Raw genomic sequence first — 20,898 nt, 5'->3', positions numbered from 1 at the left:
CTGGGACCTCATGTGTCTTGTTCATCACTGTGTCTAGCAACCAAGAACACATATTTCCATATGCTAAGCACGGGGGAAGTAAAAAATTATAAAATAATTCTTGCCCACAAAGGGCTTATAATCAGGCTGCTTTCCCTTACTCTGTTTGGAGTTTAAATTAGAAGTGATTCTATATTTACTACCTTTTTTTAAATTGTACTTTTTACTTTCCTCGGTTGTAGAGTCCTTTGTCATGGATAAAAGGCTTGAAGTGGGGGGAGTATGTCGGTTCCCCAAGTGCCCCAGTACCTGTGGTCTGCTTCAGCCAGCCGCACGGAGAAAGATTTGGTTCTCTCCAGGCGCTGCCCACTAGAGCAATCTGCGGTTTGTCCCGAAATTTCTGTCTTCTGATGACGTACAGCAAAGAACAAGGTAAAATCAAACATGAAAATCGTCCTAGGCATGTTTTTCATGAGATCTGAATGTTTCCCCTCATCTGTGCTGCTATTTTGTTTTATTTCTGAGTTTTCTGAGTCCTTGGCGAAAAACTAAACTCAAATCTGTGTTCATTTAATGCAACGTAGGAATTAAAACATAGTACGTGAAAAAAATGGGAACTAAATGCAATGTCATTTGAAATGAGAGGAGGAGACAAGAATAAATGTCTCACAAGATGAAAACATTAACAGTTTTATATAAATGTACACTTTGAGACTCTTGAATTCCAGAACAGACAGACTTACGTGACCAGCAAATCTAGTACCTCAGAAGAGACAAGCATGAGATGAAAACACAGCGAGGAAGTCATGATAGCCTTGAAAATAGGTTTTTAAAATATGTATGTCTGGAAAGCAATGTTTTTCTCACCTCTCTGTGCACTGACTCACTGAAAGCAACACATGGAAAAGTGCTGTCAGTAGAGGCCCTCTTCATATTTCTAAATGTCACCTACACCGTGGAAAACTAGTGACATTTTCCGCTCAAGTAATCCCTCCGTCCTCCCAAATTAACCGTTTTACTTAACGTGAAAGAACTCTTCCTACGTCCTAGGCATGGGCTTTAAACACTAAAATGAATGACTGAGGGTACCCATCTGTTCGCATCAGGTGTGTGCAGATTTGCCCGGAAGCCCGCGTGTGGACCAGACACGTCTTAGCGTTCCGCGCTGTTAGTGTTTAACCTTGCGTTCTGTGCACTGTGCTCCTCGGTCCACATGGCCTCCCACCCCACGGAGCACCACAGTGCAGAGATGCCAGGACCCATGCCAAACATCGACCACCTAAAGGAATTCAGTGTGCTGGCTGGGCCACAGTTCTTTTAGACTCACTCTTCATTCTGTCATGAAATGAATGATTGATTGCCTTTATAGTTGCCGGTAATAAAAGAGGCTGCGCGCCATTTTGTCTAAGTTTAGTGAGCTAGGAGGAGAAGGTAAAAGCTGTTTGGTCATTGCTGGAATATCAGTACTTTATTCTCACTAGGGCGTTGCAATTAGCTATGAGGTATGTCACAAGTAATTTACTACTAATAATACTTAAAGTACCAAAATGCGTGAATAATTTATCTTTAAAAAATTAATTAGGGTGGATTGAAGTTTATCTCTTTAGAGCAGAGAGAAAGGGCTGGTATTATCATGCTAATGATGGGACTTAAATATGTCCAGTATAATTGCTAACCTGTCTTATTTGTGCCACTTCAGTCACAAGCCCTTAGTGGCCCTTAATAGCTGTGTTCATTCAGATTACACTTTATTTCCTCATAGAATGTATTTGGGATTTATCAGAATCTAGGTGTGTCCAGGGAAGTGGTATCATACAAGTTACAGCCATGGCCTCGGGCGGCACGTGCCTGAATTTGCATTCTCGTTCTGCTGCCTAATACCTGTGTGATCTTGAGAAAATGACTTACACTTTTGGAATCCTGGCTTTTAATCTATAAAATGGGAGTAACAAAAGGACTTATCTCACAGGGTAATTCACTGTAAGGATTAAATGAAATAATATAAGGAACGACTAACACAGCGCGGGACTCATTCTAAGTGCTTAATAAATAAATGCTCATCGGACAGTTAGCACCCTGGGGCCAGGGGCCGTGTGAGTGTTCACTGCTGTACCCAGCGCGGAACCGTCCACGGGGCCATTTCGGAGAGGCCTGGACTGACTGGGAGTGCCCCTGGCAGATGGAAGGCCATGTGTGTTAGGGACTGCTGTGTCAAATAACTGTGTCATTTTGCTTAGTTATATATGCATACTACAATATAGCAACTAAACCACCATGGTGTTCATGATCTTTAGCCCAGTATAGACCAATTACTTGAGAACTGACAATGCCTCAAAATTGCCTGAGGTACTTTTTTTCAAAATATATTGATACTTGGTTGGGTCCCATTGGAGACATACCGCTTCAGAATCTCTGGGGCTTGAGTCTAAGCCTGTGCATGCTACAAAAGCCATTTTCTTGCAAACTCCTGTTTAAGATCCACTGTTCAAATAGATAAAGCAGAAGTTTATTTTTCTTTTTTAAAAAATATGGTGCCTCTTGTGTTGCTGGAGTGAGAAACCAGGAACAGTTACTGAGTTCCTACTACATGCCAGTCTTTATGGTGGAATTTGCAAGGTCCCAAGGCTCATGAAGTGTGGTTCCTTTCCATAGCAGCTTATGTAGAGAGGAGTTTATACTTAACAAGGATATCCCAGTTTCTTTATTGCAAAAGTGATGTCCACATTTGGGATTATACTCAACAAAACAAAAAAAATCTGTGAATTACATTTTCAGTGCGCTGTTGATTCATTCGACAAATATTTATTTGTTTTATTGCTTTATATGCTGGGTATTACGCTAGGTACTCACATTCTCTCTCCTTAAGGAACTCAAAGCTCCTAAGTTTCCAGGGCAGCACCAGCTATAGCATTTATGCTGCATTTGCCCTAGTCAACGTGCCAACAAGGCGTAGATCATGAGAAACGCTGATGTCAGGAGGTCCAGATCTTTATCCCAAAAGGACATAATACTGTGTACGGGTCCAATGAGAAAAGAAAAGAACCTTGTTAAACGAAGGTCTCCCGTGCAGTCCTTGCAGTTGAAAGGATTAAATTATCCCTTCTCAGGATTGCTTCTGCTCTAGCAATGGTCCCTTTCTGGTATTAATAGTTGTCCATATTGATTTTTCAACAGGGTATCTACGTTTTTTAAAACATTTTCTAGTTCATATTTATTGTTAAAAGTGAGGGGTCACAGAACATGAAGAGAGGAAGCTTGATTATCACTGTCTTTTATAAAGATTTCTTAACAGAAATTTTAGTACTAAGTCATATAAATCCCAACCAAAACACCACAGGTGAAAAAGAATACAGTTCCACCCTTAGAATCCCATTAACCTTAAAGGGATAAAACTAACACAGTTGGGTCCATCTTACGGATATAAAGATGCTTTTGCACTGGAATGACCGTGTTCTGCTGTGTGAACTTGAGCCTTTAACCTGCCATTGTGGCCGGATGTCCAGTAATAACTGAGCAGTGGCAACTGATGCTTTTATTTCTCCTCCTTGAGGTGTGAGAAGCATGAACAGTACTGACATTCAGTGGTCCGCCATCCTGAGCTGGGGATATGCTGATAACATTCTAAGGTTGAAGAGTAAACAGAGCGAGCCTCCAATAAACTTTATACAAGGTTCACAGCAGTATCAGGTAAACATTTTCATGAAGTACTTTATAATAATAATTAAATATAATGCTTTAAAAAGGAGTCAGACTGATGGTAGCTAGTCTTTAATATCCTGCAGTCAGTCCAGGAGCTGGTGATGCTGGATGTATGCCTTGTTTACAGCGCTGACAGGTCCCTAACTGCCGCTGTCTGTGTCCCCAGAGTTTGTCCTCTACCCAGTCTCTTGCTGAGCCAGCATCAGCTCATGGCTCAGTATTGGAACAAAATCAGCATTGCTTTCTTCTCAGTGTCCACTTACCTTTTGTTACTGTGTCATTTTCTTTCTTTCTCTTTCTTTCTTTTCTTCCTTCCTTTCTTTCTTTCTTTCTTTCTTTCTTTCTTTCTTTCTTTCTTTCTTTCTTTCTTTCTTTCTTTCTTTCTTTCTTCCTTCCTTTCTTCCTTCCTTTCTCTTTCTTTCTCTCTTTCTTTCTCTCTCTCTTTCTCTCTGTATAGCTGTGTTGGGTCTTCATTGCTGTGTGTGGGCTTTCTCTAGTTGCGGCGAGCGGGGGCTACTCTTTGTTGTGGTGTGCAGGCTTCTCATCGCAGTGGCTTCTTGTTGTGGAGCACGAGCTCTAGGCATGCGGGTTTCAGTAGTTGTAGCACAAGCGCTCAATAGTTTGGCTCACAGGCTCTAGAGCACAGCCTCAGTAGTTGTGACGCACGGGCTTAGCTGCTCCGCGGCATGTGGGATCTTCCTGGACCAGGGCTCAAACCTGTGTCCCCTGCGTTGGCAGGCAGATTCTTAATCACGGCGCCACCAGGGAAGTCCCTTTACTATGTCATTTTCAATAACCAGAGTGCCATGTTCTATACCTGGCTTTTTCTAAAGGAACCGGGTATTTAGGCATCACAACATGGTAGAAAGAGCCTTGGAGCTAACTGTAGCTCTGTGATCTGTGTTAGTGTCCAGCTCTGTTATTTACTACGTAGCCTTTGGCAAGGAATTTAACCTTACCCAACTTGAGTTTCTTTCCTCTTCTCTAAAACTGGTCTAGTCATACTCCCACCACTCTCTCATAAAGCTGTTGTAAAAATGTCTCCAGTGTTTCTGAAAGTGCTTTGTAAACTATAAAACACCAGGTACACACACACACACACACACACACACACACACACACACAGTACTGCCATAACTTTTTCCGGTACTAAATCGTATGTTAAACCTTCTTTCTTTGACTGTCTTTCCATAGGAAGTTCTTTTACTGTTTTCTGACTTCGTTACCTGCATAGCACCTGGTGCCTATTTATATAGTCCTAACACTCGTCACCATTCCCTGAGCACTTTAAAGATGGAGTCAGCTACTTTTGGGGAATTTTTGGCAGTGAAAGAAAGGAGAGCAATGGCTTGTTTGCTTACCCTTCAATATGCGTGGAAAAAAAGGTCACTGCCTTTTGTCATCTGGCTTACCAGTAAACTAACAAAAGTAAGAATAAAGGACAGTGAAAAACAACCTTATTATAAATTTTAATAAGAATTTAAGCACTGAAAAATTATTTCTATCATGTAAAGTTGGGCACAGAAACATCATTAAAGATGAAAAAATACTCTCATTAAGTCCTTTTAGCAAAACAGGATGATTCAGATTTCTAGCAAACACGGTGTGATAAAGTACTTCCGGTCAAGTGCCTAACTAACTAGATAAGAATACCATATTTCATTTTGTTCTTAGAAATATGTTGTTCACTCATTGGTTGTTTAGTATGAGAAAATTTGTCCAGGGTATTATCATATGAAGACTCACACTCTGAGATTTCACTTATCTGATCAATTTCATCATCATCATTACAGATTAGAGTCCTGCTGTCTCTTAGCCTTTATCTTCTGATTGAGCTCATAATTGTGAAACATGTTTCTGTCAATTTTATTCTCTTTTCTATTATTGCTGGAAAATGAAAAATTCTCAATTTCCAACTGTGTTCGATGACAGCTGAAAGTAGACTACAGAAATGGCGTCTTTGGTCTTCTTTTATACTTTCTCAAAAGATGACAACATTCTTTTAACAATGCAGTAAAAAAACCAAAAGATGACAATTTAGGGACTTCCCTGGTGGGGCAGTGGTTAAGAATCCACCTGCCAATGCAGGGGACATGGGTTCAAGCCCTGGTCCGGGAAGATCCTACATGCTGCAGAGCAACTAAGCCCGTGCGTCACAACTACTGAGCCTGCGCTCTAGAACCCGCGAGCCACAACTACTGAGCCTGCGTGCCACAACTACTGAAGCCCATGCGCCTAGAGCCCGTGCTCCTCAATGAGAGAAGCCACCGCAATGAGAAGCCCGCGCACCGTAACGAAGAGTAGCCCCCGCTCGCCACAACTAGAGAAAGCCCGTGTGCAGCAACAAAGACCCAACGCAGCCAAAAATAAATAAATGATTAAATAAATAAACAAATTTATTTTTTTTAAAAGGTGACAATTTATTTCACATTTTACATTATCCTTCCAGGAGATCCATCATTCTTCCATTTTCTTATTTTGTTTGTTTTGTTTTAGCATAGTTGGGAATAATTGAAGAGTAGAGATGAAATAATTCCTAGGATAATGAAATAGCAAAGTGTTTCAAAATAGAGGAAAAAATGAGATTATTGAAATCCTAGAAATGTAACTTAGGTTTATAAAAGAGTTCAATCGACCCATATGGTAATTGCAAGACAGAATGAGTTTTATTCTTCATATAAGAAATAGGTACATTTTCTTTTTGCTTTTTGGAAGACCTCTAAGAAAGAATAAAAATTATGAAATATCAATCTTTACAAATAGAACTATTCAAGAAAGAAACTCAAAGGATAAAATTAGATCCAATGGACTCTGAAGATATATTGAGAGTTAAGAAGAGTCAGGCTCCAAGCAAGTCAGTTTTCAAGGTAGCAGACACTTGAACACGTTTGCAGGGCCGGGGAAGAAGCCAGCAAATGACAGCTTGAAATTCTGACAGTTGTTTGAGAAACACTGGGGTGGGGTGGGGCTGGCCTTAGAAACAGAGGGGCTTCTCTAAATCAGGAGGCGACACCGAGACATTTTCAGGCCCAAAGGAGGGAAAGGGATGAGGTCTGTGGCTGATGACCGCCGTCTTCTTAGTGAAGTGAAGTGTGTGGGTATTGCTGACCAGCCGACCGACCAGGAGAGGTGGGACTGGAGAGGGGGCAGAGCAGCTGGGGACAGCTGCTGGGGTGTGGTGTTGGGGGTCCGCTAGTGCCAGAGGAAGACTGTCAGGCCGAGCAAAGAGGTGAGCCCACCTTGAATAGTGTCGCCATGGTTGGGACTCAAGGGTTTATAATCCTCAAGGAATAATCCCAGATTTTTTTCTCCACGTTTATCTTTCTTTCTTCTCCTATCTAGCAATCTTTAGAACTGTTAGAAGCAATACCTCTACTTATATATATACTCTGTTTCCCTACCAAAGACAGAAAAAGGAAAAAAAAAATAAAAGTAAAAATCAGGTACATGCATCTCTCTCTCTCTCTCTCTCTCTCTCTCTCTCTCTCTCTCTCTCTCTCTCTCTCACACACACACATACACACACACACACACACATACACACACACACACACACACACACACACACACACACACACACCCTCTCAACCTTGGATCTAGTCAATCCTGGATCATTTTGTTTAAATTTCTGAGGAACAAATGGCCCTGTGTGTATTTGTGTGTGTGTGTGTGTGTGTGTGTGTGTGTGTGTGTGTGGACACAGAAAAATGTAAAATCATAGACAATGCATTGTAATACATTTTAATTTGGAAACAGCTTTTAGAAAGCTTTAAGTTACAGAATATTATTATATCTTACACCATTCTAATCATTTCAAGTAAAATGTTTACCTTAAATTTTGTGATCATATATTTTTAAAATAATTGTCAGAAAAGTAGGAGCATTTCTCATGCTTTTTAAACATGATAATCTTTGATTTGTCCTTTCTCTAGGTGACTAGTTGTGCTTGGGTACCGGACAGTTGCCAACTGTTTACTGGGAGCAAATGTGGTGTCATCACAGCCTACACAAACAGATTCATGAGTGGCACGGTAGGTCCTGGGCGCGTTTTGTGGGATTTTCATGTTAGTGAGGGGAAGAAACCCTTTATGAAGTATAAATTTGGTATAAGATTAAATTTTTTGTACATTAATCTTTTGTACTTTAATCTTTTCACATAAGCTCTTAAAATGTAAAAGGTCACATGTCTAACTCTTTAATTTTAGGCTTATTAAGATCACAAAAATTTTGAAAATAACCGTAAAGGTCAGAGACAGACAGTATTTTGAGTTATGACCTGTTTTGAGTTTAGGCTTTTTCATGGCATTTTGATGCTTGCTTGCTTTCATTCTCGGTATCAACCTGAGTGCTTACAAGTATCCCACAATATTCTATAAAAGTTGGAAGTACAGAACTTCTAATGTTCAACATTCCTGTGCCCTCTGGGTGAATTAAATGACAGAAAAATCCAAGTAGCCAGTCTTGATTTCTACCACTTACTGGAAGAAATTTTTTCATTCACTGAATCCTTTGGATTTGAGAGTTAAATTATTAAAACACTCTAGTGAAGAAGACATTATGCAATACTTCTTTTACTCTACTGTCATTCCTTTTTTTTGTTTTTTTGCAGTAACAGTACTTACTTTTTTAAGAGATTAAACCTACAGTATTTTAGTAGTTAATTAAAGAAGCAATTCCTAAGAGGCATTTCCACTGTAGGTCTGTCATTCCTTTCTTGAATCAGCTGTCTGTGGTGCTGTTGAGGATTAGTGGCAAGTTTAGGGTGATAACTCAGTGATTATCATTCTAGTCTAAAATGTGCTCTGTGCTTTATTTTAATTACAATTTTCTGCATTATTTTATAAAACATGTTTTACTGGGTGAAACCTGTATTTCTAGCATAGGGTGATGCTCAGTTCCTTACTTTTCTGTCCAAGTTTATTCTCTTTTAAGCCCTTGTTAAGGTTCTTTGCCACGATCCTTGGGGTATAAATGTGACCATAATATTGTTTCTGTCTCTTAGTCTAAGGAGTCATTAAAATGTTTGAAGCAGGAGTGATATGATCCAGTCAGCATTTTAAGGCCATCACTGTAACGCCTACAAGGAGAATCGCTTAAAAGGGGTGTGGGGCTGGAGGGGAGGGTACCAGTTCAGAGACGCTGTAGTGATACAGGCCGGCCATGGTGAGGGCTCCGTGTCAGGAGGTTGGCATGTACAGGTTATTGCAGGACAGTGAAGTTGTGCTCTAAGAAAGATTCACACACAGCTTAGAAGAGCCACAAGTGGGACCAACCAGATGCCAGGGAGCCTGAAAAGTTACACATGAGCTAGATCTTTTTTGTTTGTTTGTTTTTGTTTTTGTTTTTGCAGTACACGGGCCTCTCACTGTTGTGGCCTCTCCTGTTGCGGAGCACAGGCTCCAGACACGCAGGCTCAGCGGCCATGGCTCACGGGCCCAGCCGCTCCATGGCACGTGGGATCTTCCCGGACCAGGGCACGAACCCGTGTCCCCTGCATCGGCAGGCAGACTCTCAACCACTGCGCCACCAGGGAAGCCCCCCACATGAGCTAGATCTTAAAGGACCATTTTACTAAGTGGAGAAAAGAGGAAAGAGTATTGTAGCAAAGTAAACCAGCACATGGAAACAAAGGCATGGTAGTTTGGGGGATGGCAGATACTTTTATGTGTAGTTTAGAGTAGAACGTGCTGGGAGGAGTGCCACATTCAGGGCAGGAACAGTAGAGTGAGGTGAGGGTCTTATACACAGGCCACAATAAGAAGAATGCTAGGGGGTCTGAGCAGAGAGGCGCCTTCACTTGTGGATTGTCTTCTGTTTTCTCCTTTTACTCCCCAAGGCCTAAAGCGGATGTTAATTTTATAATATCTCTAATATTTACCACTGCCATTGCCTTTCACCTTCTGAGTTCACCCTGTTTCCTTTTTTCTACAAATACATTCTAATCTCTGCTGCTAGAGCAGTTGTCTGCTTGTACACTCAGATCATTTGCACCATCATAGACACCTATTTAAAAACTAGCTTCATCTTTTGTTTTTTATTTCCTCTTGCTTTCCCCAACACTATGAACAGCCTTGCTCTTAGTTTTCCTTACTTCCATTCTTCCTATAATTTAAAATTGTAATTGTACGCTAGCACAGTATACAGTATTGGTTAAAAAAAACCAAAGATTAAGCTGTACTCGGTATAGGAGTAATTTTGCACAACATAGCTTTGAAATAGATCAAAGATGTAGCTATTATCATTTGAATACAGCAAGACACATGCTTCTTTTAGTTTGAAGTTATTGTGAAGTCTTAGGTTGCTTACCTTTCCTCAGTTCTGTATTTGCCTGAAAGTGGATTTTTTCAATTTATTTGTAAGGGTTTTCTTTTTCTCCTAAGTATTAATAGTATTAGGTAATCAAGTCATGAGATTAATAGTTACTATTTAAACCATGTCCAAAATTGTATCTTAGCTGTGTGGTTTTATCATTGTTTGATCTGAGAGAAGGTTACTTGGGTTTTTGTAGATGTTGTTGTTGCTTTTTATTGGGATCCGTCTCATCATTTTGGGGTCCCCGAAGCTGCAGATGTGACCCTATGCCTGTGAGGTTGGCAGGAAACACCTCATGTTTACTAGCTTCTGTTCTCCCAACCCGCTGAAGGCCATGGTTCTGAAAGTATCTGTGCTCTCGTTTGTGTTGGCCTTGACACATATGAAAGACCACCTCCCAAGCACCATATAGGATATGACCAAAATAATTGTTGTCTGAAAATATTTTCGAGGGAATCTTATGAAATACTTTCCTGAGCTAGTGAAGCATATATAACTTAGAGCATTGTGAGTTTCTGTTGACTATCCCAAGATAGTCTGCTAAAATGCATTCTACATGTGTAATGACGAATATGTTGCTTGGTTATAGGGAATGGTTATCTATAAGCCATTTGTATACAGTATTAGAGAAGAATGTCTTCTAAAAGTGATAACTGGTTTTAAAATAGTTGGTCTTGAGTCATTTTTTCACTAATTAAATAGTGTGGCCACATCATCTTCATATAAGTGAACACCTGTATTTCTATTCTCTAAATTGATGGTGGTTGGAGAAAATATATGCAGTGTATCAAGGTAGTATTACACCATTCAAGAACATTTTATGAAGAAGTAGGCCAGCACAAGATTCCTGTTCTACCCATGGAAATTATTTTCTGATCCATCAGGGAATCATCTAGTAACACTAACACCTGCAATCATTTTAAAGTGAAAAATCTATAAAATTTCAATAACCACTATAGGGTACCTACCTTGTGTTTACCCCATAAATATTATTCATGATCATGAAGTAAAAAAAAAATACACACACACACATATATACACATACATACATATATATATATATATATATATATATTTATTTATTTATTAATAAGCAAGGAGGGAGCTTTAGCTTGAGGGCATTTGTCAATCCTAGAATATTGACACTGTCCTTGGACAGCCTCTTGTGAGAGGAATAGAAAACAACAACAAGGGACAGAGCAAGCTGGGGAGTCCCAAGGAGGCCCTTGTCCAAAAGGCTGGTCCCTAAGAGTAAGGATGAGTCAGATAGGACCAACTCTTGCCTGGAATTACAGCCTGGATTGGAATCCCCTGGGTTGTCCAGGATCCTCAAGACTTGACTTTGGGTAAGGCGTCCCTAGCCTGGCATGGAGATCCAGGTCATCCAGCAGAAGAAACAAGGAGGTACTTGCATTCTATTCCACAAATAGAGGAATTCCTACAAATAATCTTCTTAATGCAGTAACAAATACACAAAACCAAGCACACAGATTTACAGATAAGAAAATGAATATGTGAACAAGTTAAACTTAGTTACAATAAGAGAAATTCAAGTTAAAGCAACCGTGATTGCCGTTTAAAACTTGGGAAATTTCCACAGATTTAGAATGGGAATTGAGTCACAAACTGAAATGCTGCAGAGTTCAAGCAGAGAAGGAAGGAGCTCAGGCCTTTGGGGGCAAGGAATTCTTTGGTCCCAGGGACCCTGAAGAATGGTCTGCAAGGGCGCTGGCACACCCCTGTGGCCCTGCAGGCTCCTGGCCCTGCGGGGAAGGTCACGGAGGAGAACCAGAAGGGGCCCAGAACCAGGACTCGTGCCCTTGTTCAGAGCCATCTGGTTGCTGTGGTTGTGTGCAGTTGAAGGCCACATGCCCTAGCTAAACAGAAGCCACTGCCACACAGCTCAAGCCAGTGGTTCCAAGGGGAACTGTAAGCCTGGTATCGCCGGCTCATTTGAGTCTTTAAGAATAAAATAGGTATTTTTACGTGAAAAATAAAGCACTTAAAATAGATGAGCTGCAGCTAATAACTCAACACATGTTTCAAAAGCAGTGGTGATCAAAAAGGCAAGATGCAGCAGATACCTAAAGAATAATTAATACCATATATATAAAGTTTAGCAACATAAAAAACAATACAATTGTTATAGTAACATATAGTAGAACATAAATTCTACATACATGGGAAACAAATACAAAATTCAGGATAATAGTAACTTCTGACAAGAGAGAGGAAATAGGATGTAAAACAGTACACAGACGATGTAATGTTTAATGTTTTCTTTATTTAAAAAATAAGCTGATCTTATAAAATATTAGGATTAGTTTAACTGAGTGGTCAGTATACAGCTTTTTATTATACTTTCTTTCTACTTTTCTATATTCTTTGTATTGAAATACTTTATGACAATAAACTGCTACCCTAATGAAAACAAAGGTTAGACCCTGTGTGGACATCTGGCATCTGTGAGCCATGTGGAACTTGGAACATCAGTTTTCAATGTTTGATTTAGAAAATCAGTCCACAACTATTGATGAGTAATACATCGCCATTGGTGGCATCATGAATTGGTACAAAGCCTTTGAAAAGTACACTCAAGAACTGTAAAATTATTAATATTCACTGATCCACTAGTAGGATACTGGAAATTCTAAAGAAATGATTTAGAGGAGGAACAAAACTTATATACATGAAGGATTTAATTATGACATCTATAATTTTGAAAAAATTTGAAACAATTTTAAATGTCTATAATAAAGGATGCTCAAGGGGACTTCCCTGGTGGTGCAGTAGTTAAGAATTCGCCTGCTAAGGAAGGGGACATGGGTTCGAGCCCTGGCGCGGGAAGATCCCACATGCTGCGGAGCAACTAAGTCCGTGTGCCACAACTACTGAGCCTGTGCTCTAGAGCCCATGAGCCACAACTGCTGAGCCCATGTGCCACAACTACTGGAGCCCGCGCGCCTAGAGCCCGTGCTCTGCAACAAGAGAAGCCACCGCGATGAGAAGTCCGTGCACCACAAGGAAAAGTAGCCCCTGCCCGCCGCAATTAGAGAAAGCCTGTGTGAGGCAACAAAGACCCAACACAGCCAAAAATTAATTAATTAATTAATTAATTATTTTTAAAAGCGATGCTCAAGTAAATTATGGTATACTAACTGTATAGAATATTATAACACTTAAAAATCATTTTGAAGACACTGTCAAAAATGGAAAATGCTTATGGGAGAATGTATAAAATACAAAATAGGGAATTATTTGTATGGCAATAATCACAGCTATAAAATACATATGTAATTGGCTAAAGACTGGAAAAGAATAGACAAAAATGAAAAGCTTATTTGTTGATGAAATTATGGTCAATTAAAAATTTGTTAATGTTTAATTAGTTTTACTCTTTAGAAAAAGTTGAACTAGATTGAAAAATGAGATGTTTGAGAAGAATATTTGAATCACTTGGGTTTTTATTTTTGAGATACGACACTAGGATACCTTTCGTCATGGTTTTTGTTTTATACTTTACTTATTTTTTAAATTTTAGCCTTCAGAGATAGAAATGGAGTCTCAGATACATCTCTATGGGCACACAGAAGAGATAACCAGCTTATTTGTCTGCAAACCATACAGTATAATGATAAGCGTGAGCAGAGATGGAACCTGCATCATATGGGATTTAAACAGGTACAGAAATCTCCAACTCTAAAATAGCTATTTTTAATGTTTTAGTTCTTACTGTGAGAAATAGATGCACTAAAATAATATCTTTATATCATAATAGCTTTAAGCATGAAATACGGACTTTACCTTTGTAATCTTATTGAATTAAAAAATCAGTTAGGAATATAGTCAGGAATGCCTTATAAATAGTAGATACATATACAGTGAGGAAAAGAATTATACAAATAAGAGAATATAATTATATGTAATGATCATATGCAAATTCATGTCTTTGGTCTTTCAGGTTGTGCTACGTACAAAGTCTGGCGGGACACAAAAGCCCTGTCACAGCCGTCTCTGCCAGTGAGACTACAGGTGACATTGCCACCGTGTGTGACTCAGGTGAGCTGGCCCCAAAACCAAAGCACAGGGTGGTTGCACTCACAGTGCATTCAGCCAGCTGGTTACATCATAGGTTAAACTGTTGCATTACATCTCTCAGGTTCCTGCCAGATCTGTATACTTAGGTGATAGCATGTATGTGTGTTAAGACTCCACACTCCCAATGCAGGGGCCATGGGCTCGATCCCTAGTCAGGGAACTAAGATCCGGCATGCCACACAGCGAGGCCAAAAAAAAAACCCAGTAAGGTTGAAGATTGAGTTCATCAATTTCGGCATCTACTTATGCAAAAGTTAGTATTGTCATAATTTAACTTTTTTCTGATATATGTAAGATTGCATTTGAGCACATGTAAGTTAAGCAAATTACTGTTACATAATTATCTGAATTTTCTTTGGTTTTATTTTTCCATCCTTTTTTGCTTCTGCTTTTATTTATTTATTTATTTATTTATTTATTTATTTATTTTTGCGGTACGCGGGCCTCTCACTGTTGTGGCCTCTCCCGTTGCGGAGCACAGGCTCCCGACGCACAGGCTCAGCGGCCATGGCTCACGGGCCCAGCCGCTCCACAGCATGTGGGATCTTCCCGGCCCAGGGCACGAACCCGTGTCCCCTGCGTCGGCAGGTGGACTCTCAACCACTGCGCCACCAGGGAAGCCCTGCTTCTGCTTTTTAACTACTGACTTTGCTACCTCCCTCCTGACTAAATGAAAAGAATGATGATCAACTTCCTACATGTGTCTTGTAGTTGCTGGGAGAGAGTAGTATAAAACAATAATGGAAGTATAATTTGCCCAAAATTTGCATGGCAAAGATATATCTCCTAATCAAAGGTCTGGCTTTTAGTTTTTGTTTTTTCATGTATACATATTAAAAAACTTGATGCATCCAGAGAGAAAGAACTGTTGAAAAGCTCATCAATTTTCTGTTTGCATTTCCATTAATTGAAAGGATCCTTTGAAAAACTGTTTCTTTTTGTCCACTCAGTACAGATATCTTCCACACATCTACAGTGGGTGGTCTTTTATCCTTTGCTTGCATTTTTCATATTGTTTTTTCCTGACACCAAATGTGTGGTCTTTCCAGACACTAAACAATTCTCCAATTCTATGACACCAACTGGGTGTCCAACAGTGCAATTCAATTCTGACACTAACTAGTTGAAGTTAGCAAATTTGGGAGTCCCAAGACCCCCCACCAGGTTTGATAATTCTCTCGAATGACTCACAAAACTCAGTAAAACACTGTACTTACTACTATGGTTCATTACAAAGGATAGAAGTGAACAGCCAGAAGAAAAGGTAGGTAGGGTGAGGTCACAGGGTCTGTCCCTGTGAAGTCAGACTGCACCACCCTCCTGGCATGTCAGTGTGCTCATCAACTTGGAAACTCTCCTCCCCCTGTTGTTTAGGAGTTTTTCTAAGGTTCCATTCTGTAGGCAGTAGATTCTATCATTGGCCATTAGGAACTGAGCTCAACCTCCCGCCCCTCTCCCTTCCCTGGAAGTGGGAGGTGCTGTAAGTTCTAACTCGGGGTTGGCTTTTCGGGTGACCAGTTCCCATCCTGAAGCTGTCTGGGCCTCCCCCCAGGAGTTATCTCATTAGCATAAAAAAGACAGTAAATTAACAAGGATTTAGGAGCTCTATGCCAGGGACCTGGGACAAAGTCCGAATATTTATTTTTGTACTATACCACAGTAAAACTCTTGTTTTTACAAAACACTCATTCATGCTTGTATTCAAGAAAAGTAACATCTTCAGTCATGCTTCAAGATTTCAGTGTGAAGTATTTGCCAGTCTTCACCCCTAGTCATAAAATAATGTCATGAAAACATTTTTATTTCCTAATCAGCATAACTAAGGGGAAAGATCTTAAACAGTTGACTTTGGTAATATAAGTGTGGGCAGATGATTGATGACTTTGCTAATTGTTCTTCCTTGATTTATACATTAGTGGCTTTTAGTATGTCACATCAAGAGGGAATTTGGGGGAATCATATAATGATTATTTATATAGAGTTCTCTACTTTCTTGTTTTGGCAACATTTGGAAGTTAGGACTGATCCCGAGGGAACCAAATTTTGTAAAGTTAATTACTTTCCTGCTGCCACTAGTGATTTATTATATCTGTGATATTACATTAGCTAGTCATATGGGAACAAGAAACCAAATTACTTTTGCTTACAATTACCAGCTCACTAGTAGGGTGTTCAGGTGCCCCTACTGTGCACAGTATAATAGAGTCATGGCTAGAACGTTCTTTCCACTTTGAACAAAAAGGCCTTCTACACTTGTTTGAGGCCTCTCAGTGCATATAGAAGAGGACTCATAAAGAGCAACTGGTATATAGACAGCATCCTAAAAATAGTGATTTTTTTAATTTTTATTTTTAAATAATGATTTTTTTTTTAAAAAGAGAGGACAAATTTATGTTAAGTGATCCAGACTATATTTCATTCTCCTATTCTTATAGTCCAGGAAGGGAAGAAAGTTACCAGATTTAGCCTACGAACAGTTTTGACACTTTAGTGAGAACCATCCAAGTAACTTTTAAATCAAAATTTAAGAGAAATAAATACATATGCATGTGCATGTATATGTATATATAATATATAATGTGTATATGTATGTATACACATATATATTCTCAAAATTTTCTGTATTGGGGCTGAAGATACACTGGCAAACTCATTCCTCCTGATTCTAATTTCCCAGGGCTTATTATGGGATGTGGTTGTTACAGTGATAAGATGTAAAATTTATTAAACTATGTAAATATTATAGTAGATGGTTTCTGTATTTTTTAAAATCATTCTGCCACTATATCAAAATATATGCATTTCAACTAGGGCTCATAGCCTTTTCCTGTGTTGCCAGTGGTACTCTGAAGTTAATATACTATTCTAAGATTCAGAGTAGGGGGTAGTTCTCCAATTTCTTTTAATTCTGATGAAGATGTATAGGAAGAATAAAGATTTTTTTCAGGAATACCCAGCTTTCTGACTTTTAGTTGATATGTTAAATTATACATGAAAGCAATCCAGTATTGGGTAAGGGCCTCGATTTTTTTTTAATATATATTTATAATCTTAGGCAGATGAGTGGTTACTTGGTTTTGTGGCAGACCAAGTTTCTGGGCAATCTGCTAGGGTAATTCTTTGCCTGTTAAGTTCCATACCATACTTCAGAGTTGAGGACCACATTTAGATTTTTTATTTTGAAGAACTAAGCCATGCAATAGCTGTGTCTTACAGTTACCAACCCCTACATCAATATTGTTTACGGATATGTATCCAATGACTTCAGTAAGCCTTCTGACCATACTTGTACACATCCAGTCACTTTATATATTTTTAAAAATCTTTATTAGATATTAAATTCAAAAGAAAGAGTGAAATCTCTACTTACGTAAAAGATGAGTTTATCATCTACAATTGTATTTCTTTAGCATATTGAGGCTCCTATATATATTTTTTTAAATTTATTTATTTTTGGCTGCGTTGGATCTTTGTTGCTGCACGTGCGCTTTCTCTACTTGCGGCGAGCAGGGGCTACTCTTCATTGCAGCGCGCGGGCTTCTCATTACGGTGGCTTCTCTTGTTGCAGCACACGGGCTCTAGGTGCGCGGACTTCAGTAGTTGTGGCACGCGGGATCAGTAGTTGTGACTCACGGGTTCTAGAGCACAGGCTCAGTAGTTGTGGCGCACGGGCTTAGCTGCTCAGTGGCATGCAGGATCTTCCCGGACCAGGGATCGAACCCGTGTCCCCTGCATTGGCAGGCGGATTCTTAACCACTGTGCCACCAGGGAAGTCCCAGAGTCTCCTATATCTTGATGCTTTATTTGGATAATCTCTCCTAATCAATATTCTACAATGGGAAGTAGACCACTGGGCATTTTTTAATCTTTGTGTGTGTATGTGTGTGTGTGTATGTGTGTGGTAAAATATATTTAACATAAAAGCTGCCATTTAAACCATTTTAAAGAATACAATTCAGTGGCATTATTACGTTCACAGTGTTGTGCAACCATCACCACTGTCCGCTTCAAAAACTTTTTCATCACCCTGAACAGAAACTCTGTAACCATAACTCCCACACTCCTCCCTCCCCAGCAGAGCCTGGTAACCTCTATTCGACTTTCTCTCTCTGTGAATTTGCCTATTCTAGATATTTTATATAAGTGGAATCATACAGTATTTGTCCTTTTGTGTCTGGGTTATTTCACTTAGCGTACCACTTTCAAGGTTTATCCGTGTTGGTGCCTGTATCAGAACTTCATTCCTTTTTGTGGCTAGACAATATTCCATCGTATAGATATACCACATTTTTGTTTATCCATTCATCTCTTGATAAACATTTGGGTTGTTCCCACCTTTTGGCTATTGTGAATGATACTGCAACACACTAGGCATTTTGGTTGGTGACATTTGAAGGTCTTCCGCATACCTTTAGGTAAAGAAGTATTTCCAATATTTATTTCTTTGCTATAAAATCTTTTCATTTCCTTAATAAAGAGAGAAACACATTGTCTGCTTTTCTGTTAGTTCTAATGGAGAGATAAAATTAAGTGTAGTAACACATTATGTCGTCCAAACTTTACCATGCCTCTTAACCTCTGTCTTATCAGTATGATTCTATTTCTCCAAAGAAGGCTGGACACATCACCATGAGGCCCCAAACCACAGCCCGAGTTTATAGACGATATTAAAGCAATTAGTGCCTCCTCCACCCCCTGGAAAACTACAAAAAGTTTGGTTACTCATGGTCTTTGAAAGGAAAAAAAATTCGTTTAATAAGACATCGATTTGTAAGAGTCAATCTTAGACATTCTGAAGAATTAGCTTTCATTTTTTTTAAGAATTAGTTTTTAACTCAGCTTTTACTGTAACTTGTTTTTCTTCAGAAGTCCCGGAAGTCACTTCTTATAGATAGTTTCACAGAATATTTTCTTCTCTTTTTGGAGATTGTTTAGCTTTCTAGGTCCTTTCAAATTCAGATTTGGCAGTTTGTATGCTGAAATATCATGACTACAGAAAGATTCATGGTTAATTTACATTGTTGCTCTACCTTGTAGCTTAATTTATTTTCGTTTTTTTTTCACTGGTCATCTTCTCTAGATAAATATGCCAACTCTGTGTGACTTACAGTGCAGTAGCTCCATTTATACAGTCTTCAGTCGTGAGTTGCCTATAAACTTCATCACTAAAACAAACAAGCTAGGCCCTCAGGGATGCCCCTCTGGGGCCCAGTTTAGGGGGCTCTGTGACACCCACAGCCTGGTGACCTGTGGGTGACTGTGGCATTTTAGCTGGCGGGGGCAGTGACCTCAGACTCTGGACAGTGAACGGGGACCTCGTTGGACATGTCCACTGCAGAGAGATCATTTGTTCCGTGGCTTTCTCGAACCAGCCTGAGGGAGTATCTATCAACGTGATTGCTGGGGGATTGGAAAATGGAATCGTAAGGTAAGAGGCGTTTCTTCTTTCTTTGTGTACTTTTGTCTATACGGGCACAGCAGTTTCAAAAATTGGTTTTTACTGTCTAAACATAATAATATTTAGAGATTTAAAATCACCTTCGGATATCGGTTCTTCAGTTCTTCGTTTTATTTATAAATAGTAAAGATAGCTGTAGTACATTTTTGAAATTTTATATTGTTTGTCAACTATGAAAGAGTAACAATATGAAAATACACAGTTAGGTTTCCTTTCTCCCCACCCACCTGGGCAAACTGCCCAGAAGTAACTACGGTTAATCGGTTTATTGTGTTTCCTTCCAGATGACTTTTAACAAGTAAACACATAGGTTCAATTTTTAGGGAAGGAAACTTTAGTTTGCATAATTAGATGATGACTTTTTTCTTCCTCTAGGTTATGGAGTACTTGGGACCTAAAGCCTGTGCGGGAAATTACATTTCCTAAATCGAATAAGCCTATTGTAAGGTAAAACCTCCCTCACCTCTTCTTTCCTTCATAACATACTCTGTGACTGTTTTGTTGGAGAGACAGTAAAGCACACAGAGGTAAAGAAGTGCGTAATGAAAGTCATTATAAACAGCCGGCCATTTATTGAAGCCCAGGATGCCCGGGGCCCGGTGGCAAGAGGAGGCCAAATGCCTGTCTTCATGGAGCTCGAAGTCTGGGTCAGGAGCTCCCAGCCCCACAGGCAGGCGTGCTGGGCTCGTGGCCAGGGAAGCCTCCTGAACTTCCAGCAGAAGTGATGGATTTTTTCCCTTTCCTTATGGAAAATCCCATAATGGTGATTGATGGCTACAGGCGTGTGCTTGACAGGACTGCTAAACAACCAGTCACCCTTTGCTCTGTTAACAAATCTGACTTTAAAAACTCAACTGGAAGGAAGGGATTCAAACTCTACTTTATTAAAATAATTTTTAATCCACTAAATGTAAAGTTTAATGAACCTACATTAATTATGTATTAATGTTACATTTTTTACCCTTTCCCCTTTCAGGGAAATAAAATATCTCCATAAAATCATCACCATTTATTTCTATAGAGAGAAAGTGTAGTACTGCTGTATTTTTCGAAGTTTCCTGTACCCAAGTATTTGTAGTTTAAGTAATCAGGCTAAACAAGAAGGGAAAAGAAAATATGCAAAGAAGGAGCAGAACGTACCGATCCTTTTGGTCCTGGTTTTAGTCTGTATCACTTGGTTAGAAGGAGCTTCACAAACATGCCAGCAGAGCAAGTAAACTACATTAGAATTACAGTCAAAACCAATGAGTTGTAGGCCGTCATTTTGTTTGTCTCTGTGCTCCAGTAAACATATCTTAACCCCCTTACACTGATTGCCATGTGATCACCAATATGCTGATACACTTTTCAGA

General features: G+C 39.5%; 1 protein-coding gene across 3 annotated transcripts in view; it reads left to right on the top strand.

Moving 5' to 3' along the window:
* The window catches only part of LYST (lysosomal trafficking regulator), a 193,923-nt gene that overhangs the window by 170,890 nt on the left and 2,135 nt on the right, over positions 1-20,898 (top strand). For all 3 annotated transcript variants that reach the window (XM_027094060.1, XM_027094059.1, XM_027094061.1), the window contains 7 exons: positions 222-411; positions 3,530-3,666; positions 7,611-7,709; positions 13,532-13,671; positions 13,952-14,049; positions 19,360-19,516; positions 19,922-19,993. In XM_027094060.1, the coding sequence (XP_026949861.1) occupies positions 222-411; positions 3,530-3,666; positions 7,611-7,709; positions 13,532-13,671; positions 13,952-14,049; positions 19,360-19,516; positions 19,922-19,993 (893 nt within the window). The remainder of the gene's footprint in view (positions 1-221; positions 412-3,529; positions 3,667-7,610; positions 7,710-13,531; positions 13,672-13,951; positions 14,050-19,359; positions 19,517-19,921; positions 19,994-20,898) is intronic.

Source organism: Aethalodelphis obliquidens, unplaced genomic scaffold (assembly GCF_003676395.1).
Source record: "Aethalodelphis obliquidens isolate GAN/ISIS:26980383/991018 unplaced genomic scaffold, ASM367639v1 scaffold87, whole genome shotgun sequence".
NCBI lineage: Eukaryota > Metazoa > Chordata > Mammalia > Artiodactyla > Delphinidae > Aethalodelphis > Aethalodelphis obliquidens.
Note: the sequence above shows the minus strand (reverse complement) of the source record. Positions and strands in the feature narration are given on the sequence as shown.